Source organism: Pseudoliparis swirei, chromosome 4, assembly GCF_029220125.1.
Source record: "Pseudoliparis swirei isolate HS2019 ecotype Mariana Trench chromosome 4, NWPU_hadal_v1, whole genome shotgun sequence".
NCBI lineage: Eukaryota > Metazoa > Chordata > Actinopteri > Perciformes > Liparidae > Pseudoliparis > Pseudoliparis swirei.
In genome coordinates, this window is record NC_079391.1 from 18,570,097 (window position 1) to 18,595,621 (window position 25,525).

At 40.4% G+C, this 25,525-nt stretch overlaps 1 protein-coding gene across 5 annotated transcripts; it reads right to left on the reverse strand.

Annotated features, from left to right (window-relative positions):
* Positions 1–2,503: 2,503 nt before the first annotated feature.
* Positions 2,504–24,239, reverse strand: scml2 (Scm polycomb group protein like 2). Of its 5 annotated transcripts, none has more exons than XM_056413611.1 (12): positions 22,998–24,239; positions 22,612–22,682; positions 21,766–22,000; positions 20,035–20,123; positions 19,526–19,769; positions 8,985–9,304; positions 8,676–8,805; positions 8,343–8,549; positions 6,627–6,800; positions 5,875–6,090; positions 4,262–4,416; positions 2,504–4,054 (listed from the first exon to the last, which is right to left on the reverse strand). In XM_056413611.1, the coding sequence occupies exons 3-12, from the start codon at positions 21,962–21,964 to the stop codon at positions 3,929–3,931; spliced, it is 1,860 nt and encodes a 619-aa protein (XP_056269586.1). In that variant the 5' UTR covers positions 21,965–22,000; positions 22,612–22,682; positions 22,998–24,239; the 3' UTR covers positions 2,504–3,928. The 5 variants fall into 5 exon arrangements, with proteins under 5 accessions (XP_056269586.1, XP_056269587.1, XP_056269584.1 ...); XM_056413612.1 differs by having other exon boundaries at positions 4,262–4,413; positions 8,676–8,808; XM_056413609.1 differs by having other exon boundaries at positions 8,676–8,808.
* Between the last annotated feature and the right edge of the window lie 1,286 nt (positions 24,240–25,525).

Sequence of the window (25,525 nt, forward strand, 5' to 3'; positions counted from 1 at the left end):
GAGCTGTGCAACACCTTCAGTCTTGTATTTATTAATTAATTTGTTGGGGTGGGTAACAACATTGTGAAAATTCCATTATTCTATATCTAATTCATTTTAACAGCTCATCAGGCTGCTTAGTAACTGTGCATAGAAAAAAGCCAATAAATGTGATTGCGTTGAAACGGAAGGCCTTTTGTGTGACACTTCATTTCCTCCCCCATCAGACCAATGTGTACAAAGAGAATCTCACCACTAGGTGTCACTGTTGTCCTTTTCTCTAGTTTAAGTCTACAGTATTTATCTTTGAGCTGAAGCTTCTTGACTGTCTACAAATAAAGGATCCATAACTTCACAAAACTGTCAACAGAAAAATGTAACTTCCATGAGATTGAATTTACATCGGATTTGACTTAAAAACTTAAAAACCCTCCCTAAAATCGGAATGTTTGCAACAAAAAACATATTCGCAAAATTGTTGTCGCCTACTTTCAATAACCACACATCTTTGAAATTGAATTACTAGCGCTATGCTTTAGATTTATTTATCATTCTCAACTGTGCAAAAAACTAAACTTTAGAAATGAAAGCGTATCTCAATGTCAATGTACCCGATGTTATAAGTTTCACACCCGAGGAGAGGCCTGTAAGACAAACGGAGCTATCACAATTTACCCAGTTGAAAATGAAGCTACTCAGTGGCCCAATAATTAAGATGGTCAATTCTTGTTTTTAGTCGAATTACATTTTTTAAAGAAATAAGGAATTTCAAAACACGGGCTTGTTGTGTGTAAGTTAGACTTACTCTGACAGAGGCCTCCAGCATGGGGAAGCCGCCGGTCTCTGGTGTGCGTTAGCTAGCTCAAAGCTGCTCCTCCTTAACTCAACTCACACTTCCTATTTCCACAATGTGAGATACTGTCATCACACTTGGATGCCGGCATTGGTGGAAAGAAACTGAGTACATTTACTCAAGTAATGTAACGCTACCTATATAAAACGTTGACGTAGGCCACTTTACTTTGAGTAACAATACTTCCATGTAATACTACTTCATACAACTAATACAACACATTTCAGAATACTACTACTTAAGGGCAAATTATTCGATAACTTTAGCTACTTTCCAGATTCAGATTAACAATACAAAATATGACAAAAAAAGTAAGTGATCTAATTATGAAGGCTATTATTAGCGGTTGATGTAAAACGTTGTTGATCCCCAGGGAGAAATTCACAACTACCCAGCAGTATATAAAGTTAGTAAAACTAGCACTACCTTAACCAGCTACAAAAATATTAAAATATTAATAATACATAGTTATAACACAACTATAAAATATTAATTATTCTGATATGGGGCATTCTGCATATTTTGAACTTCTATTTGAAATACTTTATGAAGGCTATATTTTGATGCTACTTTGTATTTGATTCTTTGTCAAATTTTAATTGAATATTTCTATACTGTGGTGTACTTTTACTTACTAGAGTACCAGATATCAGCCATAATTATGAACTCTGTAACTATGAGAAGAAATCTCTTATTTTTAGAGGATGCTATTTCATCCATGGGCATTTGTTGACATTTTATTTAACCCACACATGACCAATCCCATTGAATACCATGAGGTGAGACAAGCATATCACCCAGAAATTCTCGTTCACAAGTAAATAGTCCACAAAGTCCTCATTACTTATATTTTCATTTAATTTCTTAGGAGTTAGAGCACCGACGTTCTGAACCATTTCCACTTCATATTAATTGGATCACCTCTCCTGGTTGCCTCATGGCAGCGAGCAGGTTTCCTTAAAGCTACACATACAACTTATTTAACGTTGTTTATTAGATAAATAATTGTAAGCATGTGGTGGGTTAGTGGAGCTTTCCATTGGGAGCACAGCGCTGAGATTGTAGCCGGCTTCTCACAACCAGGAAACAACAGAGATCGGTCCTAAAGAATCTGAGAGATGAGTCATAATTAGCCTGTTTATTCTGAGTGCTGCTGGTGAGCTATTTGAACTGGCTGATCTTTTGAACAATGATTCCTATTGGACTGTCACTTTCCTTAAGTAAGACATCCATGACCCTTTGACCCCCCCCCCCCCACCCCCATACCATCCAGATAGAAACACACTCATAAAAACGCACACACCAATACACACACACACACCAGATCTAAGAGAAAATATACCTCTGCCAGCAATGTTTATTTCCTCTTGTATAAACGTATTGATTTCTTTTACTGCTTATATCTCTCCTTGTAATCCCAATAACGTTTTCACTGTTGGAAAAACAAGACAGGGGAATAGAATAATGCTTGTATGCTTCAAGAATTCAGTTAAATGTTCTCTTTTTCTTCTGTATTTACTGGAAGCTTTGAGATATTAAGATAAAACAAGAAATAAAATCCCCTTTAGTTATTTGGGGCATAACTTATAACCATGTAAAACTTATGATGAGTTTAAAGTAGACAATCGCTTGCACAGTGTTCTTGTGCTTAGGTCTCAATCATTGAGAGGATGTAAACAAATGTTTAATCGTGTGAATGCATATCAAACATATTCAACAACTACTTGTTGAACTTACAGTAAAAAGTCGCATATTTACACACGAAAGGCTGCAGACAGAGCGATCGATGACATAGAAAATATACATAGTTGGTTATTGTGCAGTCCCTCTACGTTGTAGCAATGAACACAACATGCTAGAGATGTAAAACATCTACAAAACAACCCCCACTACAACCTGAGTTTCACATTACAGCAAGACTGGTTCAAGTATCGACTTGTCCTCTCTGCAGGAGAGCAGCAGTGGGAAATGCAGCTACAACACACACCATTTGGTTCGAAAAAGGGCTCTGAAATGTTCAGAAAATTAGTATCACTGCCATCGAAAAAACAGATCAATACTTTGAGACTAATTAGTCAGACACAGCATTGTCCTGCATGTAGTTATTTGAATGCATACAGAAAAGAAAGGCAGAAAGAAAACACTGATGATTACACTTACGCTTGATACAATTTGTTACAGTACAAAATGACATTAAAAAACAACCTTTTGGCTTAACTTTATACAAAACAGTTTACCCATCATGTACTCTCCCTTATGTCTCTTATGTGAATGTCAGAACTTACAGTATTCCAGTCATGGCTCTGTCGAGTGTGACTGTCCAGCATTATACAATCATGGAGCCACATCAGTGCTCAAATAAAAAAATGTTAGCTCTTCAACTCACGAATTAGACTCAAATAAAAGAGAAATCACTCTTCAGTAACTGATTTTCAAGGTTTTCTCCCGTGATAAGATATCCATTGTTTAAGTGGTGCCCACTCTGCTCAATTATTGTATGATCTTTGTCAAAAAAAAGTGTTTAAGGACAGGAATCATTCACTAAGATGATCCAACATCTTGGAAATGAAACCCTTCAACGCTTATCCTTCACATAACTGGGGCACTGCTGTTTTTTAGTACCTGTTAGTAATTATGGTCGCTTGCATCATTCAGAAACCTATTTGTAAGAATGAAAATTATTAGACAGCTGGATACCTGAAGAGACAAAGCTGCAATCCCTACAGCGGGTCTGGTAAATGGAAGTTTTATAAATGACTGTTTACAATAAGGCAAAAAGAAACTTACAGAAACAAATGCTGAGATATCGGATACTAATTACACTTATTCAAGTGATTAATTTGTGTGTCTGTTTTAAGGTGAAAGAAAATGTAAAAACAAATGTGTTCAGATCAGGGCCGTAATCGGAGTTAAGACATGCTGAGGTCATGAGTACGCCACACCACCTGAAATCTAAATGACCTGGTTCAGCTGGATTTACACTGCAACATCCCTGTAGAGGAAAACGTGTGTGTGTGTGCGTGTAGGTGTGTGTGTGTGTGTTTAGGTGTGTGTGTGTGTGTGTGTGTCAGTGACAAAAGAGAGTGCCTTCATCCTCTATTGCTTGTTCTGTTTCAGCCTCTCGATGTGATGACAGAGTTTGAGTGCCGGGCCCAGCTTCAGTCCCATGTACTTCATAATGACGTCACTGCGCAGCAGCATCAGAGCTCTGCCATCGATCTCCTGCAGAGAGAGCAGCACGCCGTCGTTACAAACACTTCCTGTCAGGACAATTCCATCAAAATTACTATGGCTTGATTAACATGCTGAATGGTGGAAGTCTGATTGGCGAGAGACTAAAAGCTCAAGGGGAGCTTATCTGGCCAAGTGACTATGTGGTCTGTTGACCTTTAACCAGGATGAAGAAGACACTTTAAATAAAATACTCACATGTTTTCTGAACAGTTCGATGTGCGGGCCGAGAGTTTGGGGGTCCGCCTCTTGGACGAATCGCATGACCTCGTCAACCGACCAGGAAGTGGCGTCGTTCCCTGAACCCTCCTTGTCCTGTTTCAGGTGGTCTGATCCTGTTGTTGAGCTGGCTGCTGCAGAGAGAGAGAGAGTGCAAGAGAGAGGACAACCACATCAAACGAATACCTTTATCAAATATGATACCTTCTGCTCTTATGATTTAATGTAGCTCATGGGGGAGAGTGGTCGTATGTAACCACAAGCTACCCGGTTCGCTCCCCGCTCGCCCCATAGCTGCATGTCGAAGTGTCCTTGAGCAAGACACTGAACCCCCAGTTACTCCCCGGGCGCTTCCCTGCAGCCAGTGCACTGCTCCTTAATAATGGATGGGTCAAATGCGGAGAAGAATTTCTCCATGGGGATTAATAAAAGTGTACATTTCTTTCTTTCTTTCTTTAAAACATATCTTTGAGTACAATACGTAAATTAATTTGGGGGGGGGTCCCATTTTACTTTACGATACGTTTTTTACAGTTCGAGAAATTCAAAATAATACAATATTAAAATACAAACATGAGGACGTTCACCACTGTGCCATTCTAACTCAACCCAGTCTTCTGAAACGGGATCACCTCACTAAATTCTCCAATATGTGTCTAGTTTTTAAAGTTCTTAATGGTATGGCTCCTCCCCCACTTGGTGAATTTATTAAACAAAACACACAGAGTAGCAGACAAACTAGATCTGTGGTGAGAGGTGACTGTATCATCCCATTTAGGAAGAGCTCCTTTAGCTTTAGCTTTCTCAGTGAAAGCAGGACACCTCTGGAATGCCTCTGCATAAGATAGATAGATAGATAGATATATACTTTATTAATCCCCAAGGGGAAATTTGTCGTCACAGTAGCAGCACCAATAAACTAAACACACAAGAATAAAAAATAAAATATAGAAAACAGGGATGAAAGATATAGGAGTATACAAAGTAAAATATAAAATAAAATATATATGTATATGTATAACATATATGCATACACAATACACAATACTAATGACAAATTAAATTAAATATTTAAATATTAAATATAGACAGTGTGCAAAATGCAAAGTGTGTGTATGTGTGTAGTGTAAATGAAATAAACGCACTAGCAGAACATTTCACTCTTTTAAACACAGCCTGAAGAACTGGCCTTTTAGCAATCACATGTGTGAGCATGAATCGTGACTCCCTCCTCAGTGATTGTATTTATACTTATTGTTTTTTATGATGTTTTTTTTAAGGATTTTATGATGAGGCCAGTATTTTATCATAACCTGTATGTTTATTGCTTTTTTATTATGTTACTGTGTTAACCTTTCTCTCCATTAGTGAAGGCTGTAACATCTGGCCACAGGGACCACAGTTGAAATTTAGCCTTAGCTAACGTTGACACATTTACCCATGGGTTGATTAATGTGGACGGTCCCTGTACAAATAAATAAATAAAATGAAAAATAAAAAATAAATGTTCGGCAGTCTAAAAGTATTTAGTGTTGACAAATTTACGTATTTATATCAACAATAATAATATCTGTTGATGTAGTTCCACCTACCCTCCACTCGTCTGGGTGGACACATCTGGCCGAGTTCAGTCGGGTTGGAGCTGACGCGTCGTAGGGGAGGCGGCGTGTGTGTGTGTCCGGGGTAATAAGGCCGCTCCTTCTTCGTGGCTCTGTAGTCCGATGCGGTGTGAGGGGGGCGGGTGTTGGCAGTGGGCTCCTTTGTGGAATCGTTGTTGGATAGGTCGTTCTCAGGGTGGGACAGCGGTTCTGTTTCGAGAGACATAGTGTTAGTGCGGTGTGAACACAAACAGAGAAGATGTTGTCTTGGACTGGACTGCAGCTGAATAGAGCCTGAAGGAAGACTCTGAAGATTTTCTCTGAAGAAAATGTCTAAACTTGTTAGCTTATCAATATACATGTTTTACTCTGAAATAAAAATCTGCACAAAATACACCAGAAAGTAGGGAAACATCTTCAAAAGTTCCCATCGGCAATCTTGAAAAAGAAAATTCTGAATCCACACAAAAAAATGACCAACTTATACTAAGAACGTGGTCTCACCTTCTGACACATTCTGTCGTCCACAAAATCATGACTGCTTTATTTGTTAAATGCTCAAATCATGTTTTATCTTTTTTGAAGAACAGCACAACACAAAAGTGGAACAGAGGACGGATCAAAGTTTTGCAATGATAATAATTGTGTCGCAATAGAAATTATTTAATTAATTTCAATATGCTAGCGAACTCCTCTCCCATCGTTCTTGATGTTTTTGCGGTTCCTCCGTCCACACATTGGCCCACCTGACTTGGTCCTGTTGTAAAAGCGTGTGTTGGTGTTGAAAGGGCTGAATGGCTGCGAGCTGAACAGGCTGTCGCTCTCCAGATGTTGGCACATGTTCTCCAGGAACCGCAGCACAGAAGACGTACTGGAGGCGGAGGGAAGCTTCACGTAGCGAATACCATGCTCTGACCGCACTGTGGGGGTACAGCACAAACAGCTTTTAGTCTGTGTGTTCCCTCGCACGCACGCGCACACAGACATACACGCACACACACACACACAGTATGCATTCAAAGCTTTAAAAAACCAGCAGATGGTTTAGGGTTACCACCCTCCCTTTATAAGCACTTTTTTGCCCTATCCCATCTCACACTGCACCCCCCCTCCCCCCCTCCACCCCACATACCCAAGCCAAGCCTGCACAAATCCACAAATTAAAACCCCCCTCCACACCTAAACTTACCAACAGCCTTCCCAATCCGGGCCCCCAAGGGAGACCCAATCCCAGCATCCCAAACCAGGTTAGACGCACATGTCATTTCTGGTTACAGACACAGTGCTCACATCAGCTGCTGCCACAGGCACTGTCTTTTATTCCTCCTCTCTTTCCCCTTTCAAACACACACACACACACACACACACATGCATGACGCATGAGTGTGTGCTTAAACCAATTTCACCTGGCTGATTGCCCATCCAGGCTGTATAAATTAGAGTTTCTCTGCAAAGCTTTTCAACAAGTGAATTTTAAAGCAATAATTCATTGTTTGCTCCTTTGCCAAGTGTTAGAGGAGGAGATTAAGTCTGCTGCCAGCCGCTAGTTAGCTTAGCATAAAGGTTAGCTTTCCTCCGGCTAAAGGAAACAAAGGCTGCCTATAAGCACCTCTCAAGCGTTGCCAATTAACACAATATCTCATATGATTATCTGTATGAAAACATAATTTTGAATGACAAATTAGGACTTTTTCTTGGCAACCAGCAGACTTTAAGAAGTTACTGTTTATGGCTAAGAAATAGTCTAACACATATTCCACTGTAAAATGGCAAATTGCTTTTTCTCCACTTTGGATTTCTGTGAAGATTAAAGACACAATATATAGTTGGCAACCTGATAACTGAGTGGTTTGGGCTAGGGAATAACATGAAAGCTCCTCTTTCGCATCCTTTTGTGTTTTCTCCTATAATGTGAACCAAAGGTTTTTGGTTAGGTGTCGGGCAATCAAAAGCCAAATTAACCAAAACTGACATCCCCTACTGCATGTGCCCTGAGCAGAGAGCCCCTGGTTAGATTCTCGGCTGGCTGGACCATTTTCCCTCTGACTTTCACTGGCTGTCAAATAAAGGCATAGAAAGCCCAAGAAATAATCTTTAAAAATGTTATGCTAAACCAAGCTACAGTACGACTCTTGACAAGCAAGCAAATAAGTAAATTACTCAAAACGCTGCATTATTCCTCGAACAGTATGTATTTATGTGGTCTAACTTCCGCTCTAGTAGTTTTGAAACAATATGTTAATTCACAAACTTGTGAACAGTTTAATTTCTTCAGCGAAATGCCCAACATTTTCTGAATTGCTTCTCAAACATGAGGATTTGCTACTTTTATGTGTTTTATATCATTTCATATCAACTACAAATGAGTTTTCAATCGGACAAAACAAGCAAATTGAAGCCGTCACCTTGTTTGCTGTCAGTGTCTTTCGGAAGGAATATCCTGTGGTGTTCACTGTATTTACCTCTGATGACCTCTCCTCCTGTGTGGGACTGGCTCTGGAGGAACGACAGCATCACGGACGGCTGGTACGTACAGTCCACGCAGGCCTGGACCGCCTGCTGGAGCACTGCGTTGACTGGAGCGGGACCAAAGTGGTCCGGGAGCTGCTGCACGAGCTTCCTGTCGAGGTGCGGGCCATAGTTGCCGTGCTTGTTTACATAGACGCACACTGGAATGACACAAAGAGACGGAGCGCATGAACCAACCTAAACATTGCCGGATTGTGTCGGTTGCCTGTTGAAATCCAGCTCGAATTGACCCACACAGAGTCAGTCGTATCTGTTATCCTGTTTACCTGTGCAGACGACGTTTGAGCCGTTGCTATGGTTGTTGTCTGCCGGGACAAGTCCGGAGCTCAGTCTGGTCTCTGGAGGTGGAACTGTGACTGCTGGGGCCCCCAGTAGAGATTGCACCACCTGAGGCTTCTTCTGGCGCAAAAAAACAAACAAACCCTCTCTCATTAACTCTGTAACCTGCAACGGTTGTTAGTTCATGATTTGTTAACGATTTATTGTCACTCTCTTCTGCCATAATACTTATAAACACAAAATGACAGGGTCGCTGGGCCGCAGCAGAACAGATTACAGCTCTTGTGACATCTCACCTTGATTTTAGGCTTGGGCCCTCTCTTCTTGTGTGGTCTGGGGGCCAGTTGAACCTCAGCGCTCGTTCTGGCAGTGCTCTGTGAAGCTCCATTTACTGCCGCCGCTGCCGCCGCCTCGGCCGCAGCCTTCAACAAAGCGATAGTCTGGGATTTGGGGCGACGACCACGGACACCCTTGCGCACAGGCAGGGGTGGCAAGGGGTTGGGCAGTCGGTATGAGGTCTGCATGGAGGACGAGGAGCAGTTGGACGATGAGCGACGTGCAGCGAGGGAGACTGATGTGGAAGACACGGGAGCGTGGAGTGCACTAGGGAGGGTAACTGGAAGAGACAGACGAGGCGAGATAAAAATATATATTGTTATTCCTTCTGTGATGCACAGGGTGATTGCATTGCACTGAAATGAGCTGCAGAGGAGATTTGTTTTGTATTGTCAGAGTCCTCTTGAGATTGGCAGGTCCTTTGTATTCAGCCCCTCCTTACGATGAAATCAGAGTCAAGAGTCACAAACCCCCAGAGACCCGCCTGCTAGACGATTCCTCCAGCAACACAACAAAATAGTGATTATGGCGATAATAATTTAAATATTTTCAATATAACGCACTACTAGATGAAAGAGGCCAGTGTCAACTGGGAGTTAAAAATATCCGATGACAATATATCACCTAATATTTGTTTTTTAACATAAACATATAGTATAATATCTTTTTTACTGTTATTATTATTATTATTATTTTTTTAAGCGTTAGATCATTGAGAGATGGGTATAACAGTACATTTTATTCAATAAATGTTACTGGAAATATAATAACATATATTTAGGTTGAGATATAATGCAGCCAATAAAACATTCCCCCCAAAAAAACCTATATGGTAAACTATAGTGGGCTGTAATAAACATTAAATGAAGAAGACTATGGTGCGAGTAAATTAGTATTATGAATGGATGTTTGATCTAAATCATCTGGATGTAGTTAAGCTCCTGGAGAGCTTTGTACTTTGGCTCTGTACTGACATTTGTTATGACTAATCAGCTGATCTACACACAGACACTGAATGTGAAGTGCATGCTACCAGGTTTAGAGGTAAAATATTAGAAATGGATTATTAGAAATACCATACTGACCTGTTCATACATTTCAAGAACTACCATATGTAGGTGTTTTTAAATGGGTGCTTTGGTTGAACCAAACAAGGGTTAATATATGTGAGTCTTAAGGTCTCTTTGCTGAGTGTGGCAACATATATTTGCATGGAACATGTCAAATAAAAAAACTTCCAATGGTGGGTAATGACATTTCTCGGTACTGTATCAGCGATAACCTTCGATTTGCTGCTAATATTAAACCTGGCTGGTATATCAATCAGACTCGGCAGTACACTGCTGGTCAAATCCAACATCCTGGTGGCCATGTGCGGTTTTGGTGCAACAATCATGTTCTCATAATGTCACAGGTTCAAGTCCAGTCCGCTGCGTGTAATCCCTCCTTCTCCTGTCCACTATCCCAAAAAATATAAAAAATGTACCTATAACCTGCTTGAAGGCGCTCTATAGATCAGACGCCCTCCAACTTAAAAGTCTTTCCTCAAGAAATAAATATTCCTTCAAAATGACCAGCAGCTCAGGTGTTGAAATAGAAGGACATGACAATAAAGTGAGAAAAAAAGAAAATGTAGCTAGAAAGAAAAGAAAGCAGTGGCGCCCTTCTGTCTTCATTAGCTTCATTAGAGTGGCTCTGTGATAGGATCACATGATCATCAGAGGAGATGCACAAATGAGAGAGAGAAAAAGAAAGAGGGATAAACATCTCCTATTTCAATGCCAACGTATTGCTTGGTTTGAGCAGGGGCCTGAGAGTGCCTGTGGAGGCTCTCGTGGGGCCGAGGCTTTCATTAGAGCCTCCTTGACTGACGCGATATGGAGAGACTATGGAAGGTTTACAGTATTCACAGGGGCCGGCCGGGGGCACCCTGAAAGTGGCTTCATTGGGAAATGAGTGAAAGTGGGCGTGGAATAAAGCTGTGTTTTGTTTTAGAGGGGTGATGTCTCACTCGCTCACCAGGAGTGGTCACACAAAGCGTGCCCACAGAGGAGCAGAAACACTGACCTGCAGTGCACGCAGCGGCCCGCTCATTCACACCGAGCTCCAAGCCACAAGCCCTAGAAAGCAGATCCACATTTGTTTGCAGGGTACCAATCAGTATCAGCCGGTTTTAATTCACCACGGGAAATCTGCTGGTTTTGGGGGGGGGGGGGGGGGGCTTCTCTGATCTTTAAAAAATATATATATATATATATAATCCATTCACATTGTGACAGCCACAAACGCAACATGTGCGACTTCCACACTGCCAATAAGTCTAATCACCTCTGCATACTTCAACTTTCAAATAAAATCAGCTTATAAATGCTTTTCTTTTCCCACTGGCTGACAGTATCGTATATATTCTGTATCTGCTTGTTCAACACTTCAGGAGGGGAAGTGATATTTCCACTGAGACAAATACTCAAACCTAAGCCTGTGTTCCTTGTGGTTGCACCGTTGCTTTAAATGGAAATATTCTAAATGTCTTGCACTCGTCTTTTTTATACTATTTCCCCAAAACACAGTGTGACACATCACTTATCTGTGGACACTTGTTTGGCTGCACAGACTAAGAAACTGAGCTCAAACTGGAAGGCTGCTTGTATGAAAGGGTTAAAAGAGCTGCAATGTCAGCTCCTTAACTACAAGTCACTGTAAAAAAAACTGAATTATTTAATTAAAAATTATATAAAACAGAGAGCAAATCTTCACATTTAAGAAGCTGACACCAGCCAATGTATGTTTTTATAGAATTAGCCAACTTTGCCAAACATTTCCAATTGATCAAACAATTAAATAATCAACAGCTCAGCTCTTCGATTCAGTTTTATATTTTTGAATACATTTTCTTCCTAATTCAAGGCATCCATAGTTTTCCAACAATAACCGAGTCCTGCCAACTGTGGTGGAAGAAATGCATTTGAATCTTAAAAACACAGCAGTATGGTTTGCATGATGGTTAGACGTGATGTCAAATGTGTAGTATAACATATGCAGAACCAGTCATGTAAACAAGTGTATTATATCTTACAAATCTGAAACTGCAACATTCAGATAAACTTTTAAAACAACAATTATTAGTCCGAACAAAACATTTTTCCGAGCGCGGCATCCCGAGCATGAAACGGTGCAACAAAACCGACATATGGTACAGATCATGACTATATAATTCAAACTTGACCCGTTGACCCGTGTAAGCCACAGCTCCAGGAAATGTGCGAGAGTGTGTGAGCGTACGTGCACGCATGAGAACGGGTCGCTGAGAAGTGTGTCTGCTGTCTGGGGGGAGGGAGGGGGAGGGGCTCTACAGAGTTCCCTCTCATCTAATTACAACCACCCATTGCAACCACCCCCCCCCCCCCGCCCCTCCCTCACAGCAAACAGTCAAGTCAGCCACATGCACGCACACATGGGTCGTTCCTACAAGTGACTCTGAAGCTGTAAGAAACTCATGAAGTGCAGATTCTATCACCATGCATGTGTGTGTGCGTGTGTGTGTGTGTGTGTGTAAACAGAGGGGTGGGTAACTTAAATAGCTTCAGGGCACATAGTATAGACACAACAAAGTGTTCCTGCACCAACTCATCGGCATTGCACAAGCAACCAAATCATCCCTCATGTTCGAACCGAGACTTCTGAACTGATCGTTTGAGTTCACGTAATTAAAGAAGAGTGCATGAAATGCGGGCACTGAAAAGTGTTGATATCCACTAATCTTTGCGTGGGCCTTTTGCTAACTAATTCCTGATGCTTTAAACACATACAAAAAACACATGATCAAAAACACATGGAGCTCCAAACGTAATTTGAGCCAGAAATACGGTTAGATCTGCAGGCTTTGAATAAAAAGAGCCACAAGCCTGATAACAATGAATCTGACCGAATGCAAGTCAGTCAAAAAGTCTCTGTGCTAAACAAAGAAAACAGTGTCAAACTGCAGCTTTAATCATTAACACTGGGGTAGGAAACTGCTACACATGTGAGAAGACAAGCAACTTTCATCTGAACAGCAGATTTAAGCTCTCGCCCCCCGTTGTATGTTTTACTGAGACAATAGCACAGAGGCAAGTATGAGTTGTTTTAATAACTAATCTTTTGTATTGGCAATTCAAGGACAGAATGATCAAATCTTCACAAGCAATCATTTCCAAGATACTACAACTACAACTTCCTGATTGGACTGAATGACTTTCAATGTGTGCAGTAACCATTACAATCGACTTACATTCCAGAGAATTGTAAGTGTAAATAAAATCATATGATAACAAGGAACAAAAATGCTGTCTAAAACATACCAACATGTTATTGCTACATAAATGTGCCTGCACTTCACTTCAATATACTGCAACTGGTAGATCAAATCATAACACTTCCTTTAAAACACAATCCAGGGGAAAATAAATAACAGTAATGTCAACTGAGAGCCTTACAAGAAGTTTGGTTCTTTCACTTGAAAAAGAGCAAACAGAAAGTACTTGGTAAACATATCAAACTCACCAGGAAACCTCCTCCAATAATGCAGAACTTCACTGCTCCAGTTGTGGCTTTTGTAGTAGTAGTAGTAGTAGTAGTAGTAGTAGTAGAGGTAGCGGCAGTGATAGTTGTAGTAATTTCCGGAACAATACAAGTCCCTCAGTACAGTTGCTTCCTCGTTCTCCTTTGGAAGAAACTCTCTCTTTTAGCTGGTGTTGGTGTTTCCTCTCTCTGACTAGTTATTTCCTCTTCCTAACTTCCTCTAAAATACTCTCCTCATCTGCACTTCATTGCCTTTGTTCTGTCTCTCTTTCAGCTGCTTTCTCAGTCCTCTCCGTGAGTCTCTCCCCTCTTTTTTCTCCCGGTAGTAGTCCACAACAAAGCCCACGCCGCTGCTGCTGCTGCTGCTGCTGGGCCAAGCCGCTGCAAAGCTTCCCTCCCAATGAATAAGCAGGAGGAGGGGAGGGCAAGGGAGAGGAGGGGAAGGCCACATTTGCATAGGGGCTAGGGGAGGGGTAGTGTGAGGGAAGGAAGAGTGGGTGGGTGTGGTGTGGAAAGGGGGTGGTTGGGGTGGGGAGTTTTGAGCCCTTTATTCATGTTATCTGTAGGCCATATCGACAGTCTACATCAGTCACCTGCTTCTCAGCAAGCCCCTGGGGGAGGGGAGATGACGGGGCAGAGGGGTTCACGGAGGGGCTCCAACAGTGGATGGGGGATGGGGGAGGCAAAAGGTTAGACTGGATCAGAAGTCCTGATTGAAACGGGTGAAATAGGGCAAACTCTTGGAGTTGGTGCACACATACGCAAGTATTCCCTCAACACGCTTGCGCGCACACGCACACACACACACACACACACACACATGCATAGACACACACAAGGAGTGTAACCCTAGACTATTCAGACATTCCCTGATGAAAGATGGCCAGGTCCAGCTACAGGAAACAGTTGTCTAGTCGGATATCAGCCGGCTCTGGAACAATGTGGAGCAGAGCCGTCAGAGGAAGCCGTCAATTGGAAAAGTCCCTTCAGTCAAAAATCTGCTTCAAACTGGACAAACGGCTGCGCCAATGTTTTCAAGAATACAACTGTTCTGCTATTTGTGTTTACAGCATGAGGCTTCTTGATTAGATATGGTTTACATATGTATAATAAACACCAATCAAACTGTATCTTCAAATCTGCCAGAAAACCCACGGAGAATTGTTAAGTCTACTTTGTTTTTGTCAACATGAATCAAGTAGTTAGTCAATGAAATGATATGTCTACAAGGTGATTATTACGCAAATATAGAATATAAAAGGCAAAAAATTATGATTTTGCTTACTATCATGTGTCTGTAGCGGCTGAAATACAGACACGTTCTATGCATTATTCAGAAAGCCCTATTCAGCAGTCTGACCCAGTTTAATATCAACAAGCAAAGACAAAGGCAAATCACCCGAAATGTAAAAAAAGAAAGAAAATGAAATATTTTTGCCTTATTATTTCCTGTACAAAAAAGGGGAAATAATTAAGACATCTAATCATGGCATCCTTCGTTACTTCTTAGAAAAACGTGTCGCAGGGTCACAGCAGGACAATGTTGATGAAAGCTAATTAGAAATTCTAGAATGTAATAGTAATTACGGAGTCTCTCACTCCTTCTCTCAACAAGCCCTACTTATTCACTTATTCCCATACAAACATAGCTGTCTGGTGATTAACATTATCCTGTTGTTTTTTGACCTCAGTGAATCATGTTAGTTTCTAAAAACAGGACACTGAGTAGTTTAAATACTCTCTTATGTATGAAGCTAGATTTAGGAAGCCAAGATAAGCTTAGGTTTAAATTAAATCAGACTTTAATATCATGAAACAGACTAATCTGACAGTAAAATTGAGACTAGCCTAACACAACACACTAATCGACATTGTCTTTGTGAAACTGGCCCCATGTGAGCTATAGAGGCGGATATAGTGATGACACATCATGACAGCTCCCATTACACACATGGATTAGTAGTTTGTCGCCAGGCAGTCTTGTATGGACCCACATCGGAAGCAGACATCAACGTCTCTCTGGTGCATCGATACATAAACCTGACTAAAGCCTCACTGAGGAAATGTAACTGCCGCCATCCATCAACAAAGTGGAGGGAAACACTAACAAGCATGCACACGCACACACGAACACGCACACACACGAACTCCCACTTCCCATTAGTCAAGAAGTCTGTAGCTGCAGGTTACTCAAAGCCCAGAGTGTCCTGACCAGAGGACACCAACAACAGGGTAAAGGGAAGAGGTTGCTGGATGGGAGCTGACGTGACAACAAACACGAGGATGGTTGATATTCACATTTATCAAAGGGGATTTTGATGGATGTCGAACGTTCAAGCATCAGCCAAATAAAATAAAGAGCCCAACTTTGAACATTAGGCTTAAGCATTAGTGAAAATCACACCCTGATATACTCCTGTAACCGCTGAGCGTAATTACCATGTAATTACACCTCGATTGATAATTAATAGTGCAGTACTACCTTCACACTTTAATAATATCAGCCAAAGCTCGGGGGAATGTTTGGTCGAAGTGAGGTTAAGGCATTCTGCCCGGCGTCTATGGAAAAATTAGGAGCATATAAAAATATAAATGCTCTCAAGCGGCCTTAGACGAAGATGCACATTTGATCAATCTTGAAATGGTGAGAGAAGCACTTTTTAAACCAGATATTTTACAAGCATTTAAAAAGCTAACAGCATATATTTCGTACCAAATGTCACCGTGAACTGAAATGGCAGAGAAAAAATCTGCAAATAAGTTATCATAGTTACATTTAACATAAATAAATATATGTTTGTCTATTTTCAGTATTTTCAGTATTTGTATCTGTTTTTAGGACCGTTTTTAATGTTTTGTCTGCAAAAGAGGTTTCCAACCAAAATGTGGTACACCTGGTTTAAGTACATTTTCCACAAAAACAACAGTAAACACAGTATTTTTGTTTTGTTGTTTCTGTTTTGTGTTTTGTTTATTCTAAACTATATATCCTCTTTAGGAAAATTACGAAAAGTCTATGATGAACAATCTTAAAATAGACAATAATTCTAGAAGCCTTTAATATCTATACAAATATTAATTTTAGTATTTTAAAATGTTAATTTAAATGAAGAAAAAAAAGATCTTTCATCATGGTTCATTATTTGAATGACCTAAATACGCATGTAAGTTTAAATGATAAAGGATAACGGATATATTATTAATCAGACAAGCATCTGAGGTTTTAAGCTTTTTTTATTTAAAAAAGGAAAGATGCATTGTCTATGATTTATAATAACTCACTGTTTTAAAATAAACCTGAAAAATAAATGTATACTTACCGTATATTATTTGTTTACATTTTTGTTGATACTTTCCCCCTATACCTTAACCCTTGTGTTGCCTTCGGGTCATTTTGACCCGAATCAATATTACACCCTCCCCCCGCCTTCGGATTAATTTGACCCCATTCAATGTTTAATGTCGGTGTTCTTTCGGTAGTCAACAAACAAACATAAAGTGCCTCACACTTAAACTTGGAAAACAATATTAATTCTAATAATTTTCTGGAGGTTTTAATTGCTGCCGTCAAATTGAACCCAAAGGGTAAAATATGTTAGTAAATATAAAGGTAACAGGAGGGTGAAACATTGAATCGGGTCAAAATGACCCATAGGCGGGGGGAGGGTGTAATATTGATTCGGGTCAAAATGACCCGAAGGCAACACAAGGGTTAAGTAGACAGCCTGTGTAGTTCTACAGTCGGTCACATCTTACATTATTTAGTTTACACCCCCCAAAAAAAGAAAAACAGGACAAAAAAGACTAAATATGTTGTTTCTGGACACATGCCTAAATCTGTATCTCAGTGGAAATATTTGTGATTCCCGTTTTGCTCCAATGGCCAAGTTGCTCTCGAAAACAGCACAAATAATCCCACATTTAAAAACTGCCCGTGTTTATGTAAAGCGGTGGGTTGATAAACAAGAGACAGACCAGAACGAGGAATCTATTCTAGCACACTCGCTGAATCTTCGGAGAACTCTGCAGCCTCTATATGGAGGTCAGAGCGGCGACAGGTCACAACCTCCCCAACAAAGACAACCGACTCAAACCCAAATGAAAATCGGACCTCAACATTCCACAAGTGACTTGGTTATTCCTTAAAAACGTGTTCCAGTGGAACCCAGTGCCTTCTTGGACATTAGGACAGACACATTCATATGTGTATAAAGCGTAAAGACTTCAGTAAATTGTGTAACTTCTGCTGTGTTACTGCTTCATATTACTGCTACACCGCCCATTTTGCCAATATTTCATAATACTACATCATTACTTATAATAACTACTATCAATTAATGCCCCTCAAAATACATCCATGAAATTAACCAAAACACACTCCTAACTTGTACGACTTAAAAAAACATGTATTATTGATTAAAATGATCAATCTTAATGTCTGAAATATTTTTCTTGGTTACACTGCTATTTTAATTTATGTCTGACTAATAAAACTCAACAGACATCAATTGAATTAATAATTATAATACAACATTATATTTTACAGTGAAACAGCTCATTCTTACTTATTTACATCAGTGAGATTTTGATTGCAGGGTTTTTACTTTCATTGAGTACTTCTACAACGTGGTATTGCTACTTTTACTTCATTAAAAGATCTGATTACTTCCTCCACCTCTGGTCACAATTTGCCACATATCTGGTAAAATGCTACAGTTTGAGACACATTGTGATGTAAAGTATCAAACTCAACCCGTTTTAGGGACAAAGACCGACTCAAGAAGCTCTGAACAAAGCCTCTCTGTCTCAATGATGGCTGAGAAATATGACACCCTGTATCAGGAATGATTAAATGAGAGCACCGGACAACCCACATGGGAAGTCAACTCTACAAGTTTGCTGAGCGGTCCGGTACAGCAGGGGTTCTCAAATGAGGTTATGTTAGCACCTAAGGCTACGTTGGAGTGCTCCAGGTAGATAGGTAGCTACCGTACCAAAGTAGGGTAAATAAAAAAATAAAAAAGTATTACCCTTTTTTTTTGTCAGGCATATTTCCTAAAATTATATGAGTGATACTATAATTAGTACAATACAAATGTAAAAGTAAGTGCGATAAACAACATTGTATACTCAGCTTTCCTATTTTCAATGCAATCGTTAATTGAAGAAAATTGACAACTACAGCAACAAACACATTTAGTTTTCTCACAAAAATGTTTTATCAAGGGGTACTTAGCTGATAAATTATTTCAAAGGGGGTACATTATGAAAACCACTGGATTAAAGAGTTGGCACTATGTTCTCAGCTGTAACGGTGAAGCAGACGCCTCTGAATATATGCTCTGCTGCCCTCTCGTGGTAAGAATTACACAATGTAATTTAACGATGTGCAATTAAACACCTGTATGCCATTAAAACAAAGACCACCACAAGTCAGTGTGATGAATTAGCTTACGATTGGCCTGAATGTACCACGTGAGCATCCTCTGACTCTTAGGATGTTAACCGTAAAGCGATATGTGGATATAAACAACCATATTCTGAATCTTCAATAAACACTTTGAGAACTATTGTCCTTTTCTAATCCTCATGTCATATTAAACATATATTAGCTAATTTGAATATAGATTCTGTTTTCACATTGAACCCAATTAAAACTAATATGATTTTAACAATTAAATCTTGAAGTGTTGGAATTATTGCTTTAATAATATATTTTTTGTATCTTTCTTTATTTGAATGCAAATGAATGCATTTTGTTCATTCAAAATATAATCATATAACCTACTTTATAATGAAAATCTGTGATATCGGAACGAATGCATTCATCTTTTGTTATTAAGGCATATAGTTGCACAAAAGATATGAAATTCACTATTTGCAGATGACACATTCTACACACTACACAACAATAAAACATAACAATCAAAGCAGCACTTACAGAAATGTCCAGGTGGCTGCACGCTGTGTTTTGTCAGCGCACACCAGCCGACAGGGAAGATGTCTCTGGAGTCGAAGGGGCACCAATAGTCAAAGGTGCCTCGCCAGCCGTCAAACATGACAAAGATCTCCTGACCTCTGACCTCTCCAACTGTGGCGGGACAAATCAGGTACGGGTTTTTTCTGTCCACCGCTTCCAACTTCATACCAGACTGGAAGTAGTTTTTCACTGGGCAGGCTGGTTCCTGAACACATACACACAAATAAGTACACAAATGAATACTGTACAGTCACAGAATCACTGGTTGTGACTTACAAGTCTTTAAAGATGCTTACTAATTGATATAGACAACTTTAATCATATTTTATTGCAACAAAACACTGCTCTCCCTACATTTTGCAGTAATAAAATACGTATTGACCGGCATGCTACTGCGTCTGATCCAGTTTAAAAGACATATAAGTGGCTCAAAGTATTGTAATATTGCTATTTCTTCCAGTCGTCATTACCTTTTTAAAAGCAGAGGCCGGAGCCATCTCTGCGCCACTCAGCGTCTTTAGGAGGAACATCGGCCACGACGAAGCATTCATCCTGAAACCTAAACAGATTGATTCAGTTGCAGACAGAGATTGGTGTTGTCAATGAGCAGGACTTCCTTATGTCAATACTGCATTTACATATGTTTTTTTGCATTTGTGTGACTCGATTTGGGTCCGCTGTTCTGGAAAAATAGCCCTCAATGGGCACAACATTAGCATTATTTGAAATGCTGACCAAATCAGAGACGATTAAAGATCTGGACCCAGACCAGCTTCTCTAAAGGTGCGTTCACACCAAAAGCGAAACTATTTTTTCGCGCGACCGAATCCCATGAAAAGTTAATGTACAGACGCGTGTGGCTGCGAAAGACGCAATATTTTTCCGGGCGGCGCGTTTGGGGCGTTGCGATGCGGGCGACGCGATGTGGGCGATGCGATGTGGGCGGCGCGTTTACAGCGGCACGTTTTCAGCGGCGCAATTTTCGCCCGGAGTTGAAATATTTCAACTTTGAGGCGGTCATCTCGCAACTCAGCCAATCAGCTCTTGAGTTCCGCTCTCGTAGCGCTGGAAGCGGAAGTCTTTCAGACGTAACAGTAACTTCATCGGTGAAAGTGACCGAGCTGAGTGAGCCTACGGGTGATGTCATGAACCCAAACACGAGGGCGTTAGTGTGTGGGACGTCCACAACAAATATAAAGCAGAACTAGTGGTTAGAGTTATTCTGTGGTGGATGAAGGAAATAATAACGCTCTTTACGGAGATGAAACACGGAGATAAGCCCCGCCCCTCGCGGAGCGTCTCGGCGCTTATGGCGAGAACACCGTGAATGGTCGAGCGAGTAAACTCACGCGTTTTGGGCGACGCGAAAAATAGTTTCGCTTTTGGTGTGAACGCACCTTTAGAAATTATCCCTCATCACCCCGAGAATGACGCAATGCCCGATAACTAATTCAAACGATAACGGTTTAATGAACAACTTCTTCCACATCTTAGGAGGAGAATCATAGACAATATTAATAACATTACTATGTCTCTGTGCTATTCAACGGTCCAAACAAGCCACGTCAATGTTGCAGCGAGCCAACAAAACCTGGATGCTGAAATTGAAGCAGCTAAATAGAATTCAGATCATTAATTTTATTATTCAACCCGGTGCTTTTCCTACTGTGACATGTCAAAAAGGTCCGTCCCTACACGCCCACACAGTCCTGAAAAGAGATCTCATCAGTGAGATCTGTGTGTATAGGAGCTTTACGCTTCTAATTATGCCATCACAATGTTATATCTTTAATTAGTTGAAGGCTTCCCAAAGTGTTAAAGTATTTCAATGAGAGGAAATATGTTTTAATGTAGAATGTGTGCAATTAACTACAAGGAAGGAATGTGTCTCGACCGGAGGTTTAGCACTTCAGTGAGTTTTACATTCTCTTTCCATTCTGGTCTTTTCCCTGGAAGGCACAGACAGCTTGTATACAAGAGAGACCTTGTGACTTCTTTGTCCTTCTACAATTGCAGGGGTGTTCGGGTATTACCATGTCTGATGCCTTGCAATATAACGCTTAAATACAGTCCCAGAAAGTGTGGTCCTTGTTCACTATACAGCCCACTACATACAGTAGCTATCACATTATGAGGAACAATTTCAACTTTCAAACCAGATTAAGTCATGTAAAAAAATTAAAAAATATCTGTCCACTCACCCAGCGGTGGCTGGAGCATGTCTCCGTTCCTCTCGCAGGTTCCTATTGGTTGGATGTTTATTGAGTCGACCAGTCTCCAGAAGTCGTTGGTGTTGTCACTTCCGTCCAGGCGCAAGCGAAGGCGAGTACCCATCATGCCCATCACCGTTGCAATGCACACAGAGTTTGAGTTGCGAGGGTCACGCGCCTCAAGTTTCATACCTGCTTTAAAGTCATTGGAGGGGTTGACTCTGGACTGCAGAGGGACACAGAGGGCCCTTCAGTCGCTGGCATGCAAATAGATCATATCACTCTTTAAACATGGGTTTCAAATATAAACTTTCATAAAACTCATTTTAAAACGACCAAATCGTTTTCTTCTAAAGCTTGGCGCTGACAGGAGTAAATAGGCTTTTTTCAACCATGGCTTCCCAGCACCAGCTTATTTGACTATATTGAAAAACAAACTGCCTTGGCCATGTTCTTTATGACGATGAAACCTGACACTCACAACAACGGTGTAGCTCATTGATGTGTTTTTAGTTTTTGGACTATGATGTAACAGAGGAATGAAATCCTGTATGTCAGGCTTTATCTCCACGGACATAAGCTGGATGTGTATATTGATGATTTTGATTGATGTTGATAATAAGAAATTAATAGAATATCACCAGACTTATCCTTAGAGGGCCACCTTTAACTCGTTAAACATCCACTATGTATGAAACATTAGATATGCGTGTCCCTCTGGTTCATGGCAGACTGTGTCTAACATTAACAATATAATACATAAAAAAACATTTAAAGAAAACAATTTAAAGGGAATGATTGACATGGGGCCCTAACAAGCACCGCAATAAGCATTACCTGTTTGAAGGAAGTAGGCGACGCGGCAGTGGAGGACGTTTCCCTCAGATAGTCTTCCCACCTGAACAATGCTAACAACAAAAACAACTGATTCAAAGTTTTTTTCAAACCTATTACCCATTTAACCACTTGAGGGCAGCAGAAACAAACTGTGAAGACAACACTGAAGCAACATGAAGCTAAGCTAGCTAAGAAGCTAAGCTAACTTACTGACGTTATTTACGTTATTTACGCAGCAGCATTCACTGGACTCACGTGTTGTCCCACGACGAAGGTCACGTTGAGTCTTATACTCACGCTTGAAACTGTGGTTGTGTCTCTACTGAAGGGAATATGTGGCCACAGATCGAATATGTTAGCTCGTCTGCACGACCCTCAATACTTACTGTTTTAGTCACGTGCCCAGGTTATCTTCAATACCTTCATGCTTCCCTTGCCTACATAAGTAAAACAATTAATCATTAAAAAAAAATAATGACAATATTTTCAATAGCTTCATTGTGATTTAGTTACTCAATATAAATACCACGATACATAAATCTCAGAGCTGCCAACTTTTCAAAAAACCTTGGAGTGAGATTTTGTCGGGGGTGACCAAAATGTTGCCGCGCACGCAGCCACACACGTTGGTGGCTATAATATCAGGAAATTTGAATTAATGTGGCATTTGGACCCATGTTGTCCCCATGTTGTCCCCATGGTGTCCCCTGCATTCTGGCCTGGCAAAGGTCTTTTACGAGGCATATTTGCTACCTTAAAGAATTAAAATGTTTTTTAATAACTCTACTCTCATTTTCAAAAACATGCCTAATTCTATTGCACAAATGTCCTGTCTTTATGTTAAATTCTTTATAATACATCTTACTTGTTCAAAGAGCTGTTTGGAAATTTTTTGAGAGGGTCCTTTTCCTAGGCCTGCAAATAAAGTGATAAATGCTATGTGGGCAGCCTTAACAAACAATGTTCTGATGTGTTGAGCATGCAGGATACCAAGAGGTTAACAAGGTGCTCTCCTGCTGCTTGTTATGACAGCTGAGTTTACATCACCACACAAAATCACACGCACAAACACAACACATTATTTCAAGATTTAAAGTTTAAGAGAGTGAGAACTTAATTGAACCACATGTCATTAACAGGGCTCTTACGTTTTGAAGACAGGCAAGAGTGACATATCTATCCAGGATGCTTTATTTTCATTGGTTGCTGGATTAAATTTTACCCAGATACAACAGATACGTTTTTTTCTAATTGGCTATTGTGTAGCCCATTTCTTTTTTTTGATTGGCTGATAAGTGGCACCTCACAAGCGCTCCCCTGGAGTTCTGCTGTGACACAGCAGAACTCCAGGGGAGCGCTTGATTCCTCCACGGTGAGGGCAGCGCGGCCAGCTCATGTTTGCGTGCTGCGGCACATTAAAACATTAAATAGCCGAGAGTTTTTTCAGCGTGAGAAATACGATGTGTGGCGGGAGTGCGTGACGTAAGACCGAAATGCGTCACTGTCACGCTCGATGCGTGACACTTGAGAGCCCTGCATTTGGGGCGGCTGTAGCTCAGTGGGGTAAGAGGGCCGTCCTGCAACCGCAAGGTTGTGGGTTCGATCCCCGCTCTCCCCATTAGTTGCAAGTCGACGTGTCCTTGAGCAAGGCACTGAACCCCAGTTGCTTCCCGGCGCTTCACCGCAGCCCACTGCTCCTTAATAACTAAGGATGGGTTAAATGCAGAGAACTAATTTCCCCTTGGGGATTAATAAAAGTGTATATTTATTTATTTATTTATTAACACACCGTAGTCTCTGCTCGTTGTGTCTGTTTGAAAATCTTCTTCTGTTGCTAACTTCGGGACTCTTTGGGGTAAATAGGATGTCTATGAAGCGAATAGGTTTATAGATGCGCTCCTTAGCGCCATCTATCGTCGCGGAGTTTGAAAAGAAACCAATGCGCCTCGGCCCAAAATCAGAATTTCTTTTGCCGTGAGATATTGGTTGTGTGGCGTGAGAGCGTGTGAAAACATGCAAAAGCGTGTGTCACACGGCGAAACCGTGAGAGTTGGTAGCTCTGAAATCTACTAACCTTCACCAGCTTATTCCACTGGACACCAGTGGTGGAAGAAGTAGCCTGGTAAAAATAACACGTCTAAACATACTTCTAATCCTACATTCAAAATGTTACCAAAGTTCAAATGTACTTAAAGTATCAACAATAAAATGACTCATTATGCAGAATGGCTCCTTTCAAACTATTAGATTATTGAACATTGTGTTATTGTATTGTATTAGTGTATGGAAGAGTGTGTTAATGTTGAGATGTGTCAATGAAAAGCACATTTCTAGATACTTTGTATATTACTAGGTGCACAAGTGGATAATACTCTACTGTCATAAAGATAGCCTGTGTTTTATAGTGGAGTAACAAGAAGAGTCAAATAAATGTAGTGGAGTAAAAAGTACATGTCGACATTGTACTTAAGTAGCCTACAGTACTTTAATATATGTACTGAGATACATTCAAGCGCTGCTTCACACTTATTGCAGATCTTGAAATAGAAGACATTATCATAGATATGTTCAATAGTTTCAATGTTACTGGACACATACAACATAGAAGCTACTGAAAAATTGCTTAATTAATCAGTAAGAAATCTTGCTTATATTTGTTAAAGAACAGTAAAATATATAGGCCTTGGGCAGTAACCAAACTATTACCACTACTACTACAACTAAAACAAAACAAATCTAATTGTTTTGATGTTGAGGAAGTTGAGAACAAATATGCAATTAAATGATGATGATGTGATGGTAATTTTGGTCAAAACTGGCGGAGCTGCTCAATGAGAATTTGTTAAAAAACCTTCTAAAAACAAGGTTGAACATGTAACGTATGAGCGCTTTTGCGCCACAGAAATGACAGAAT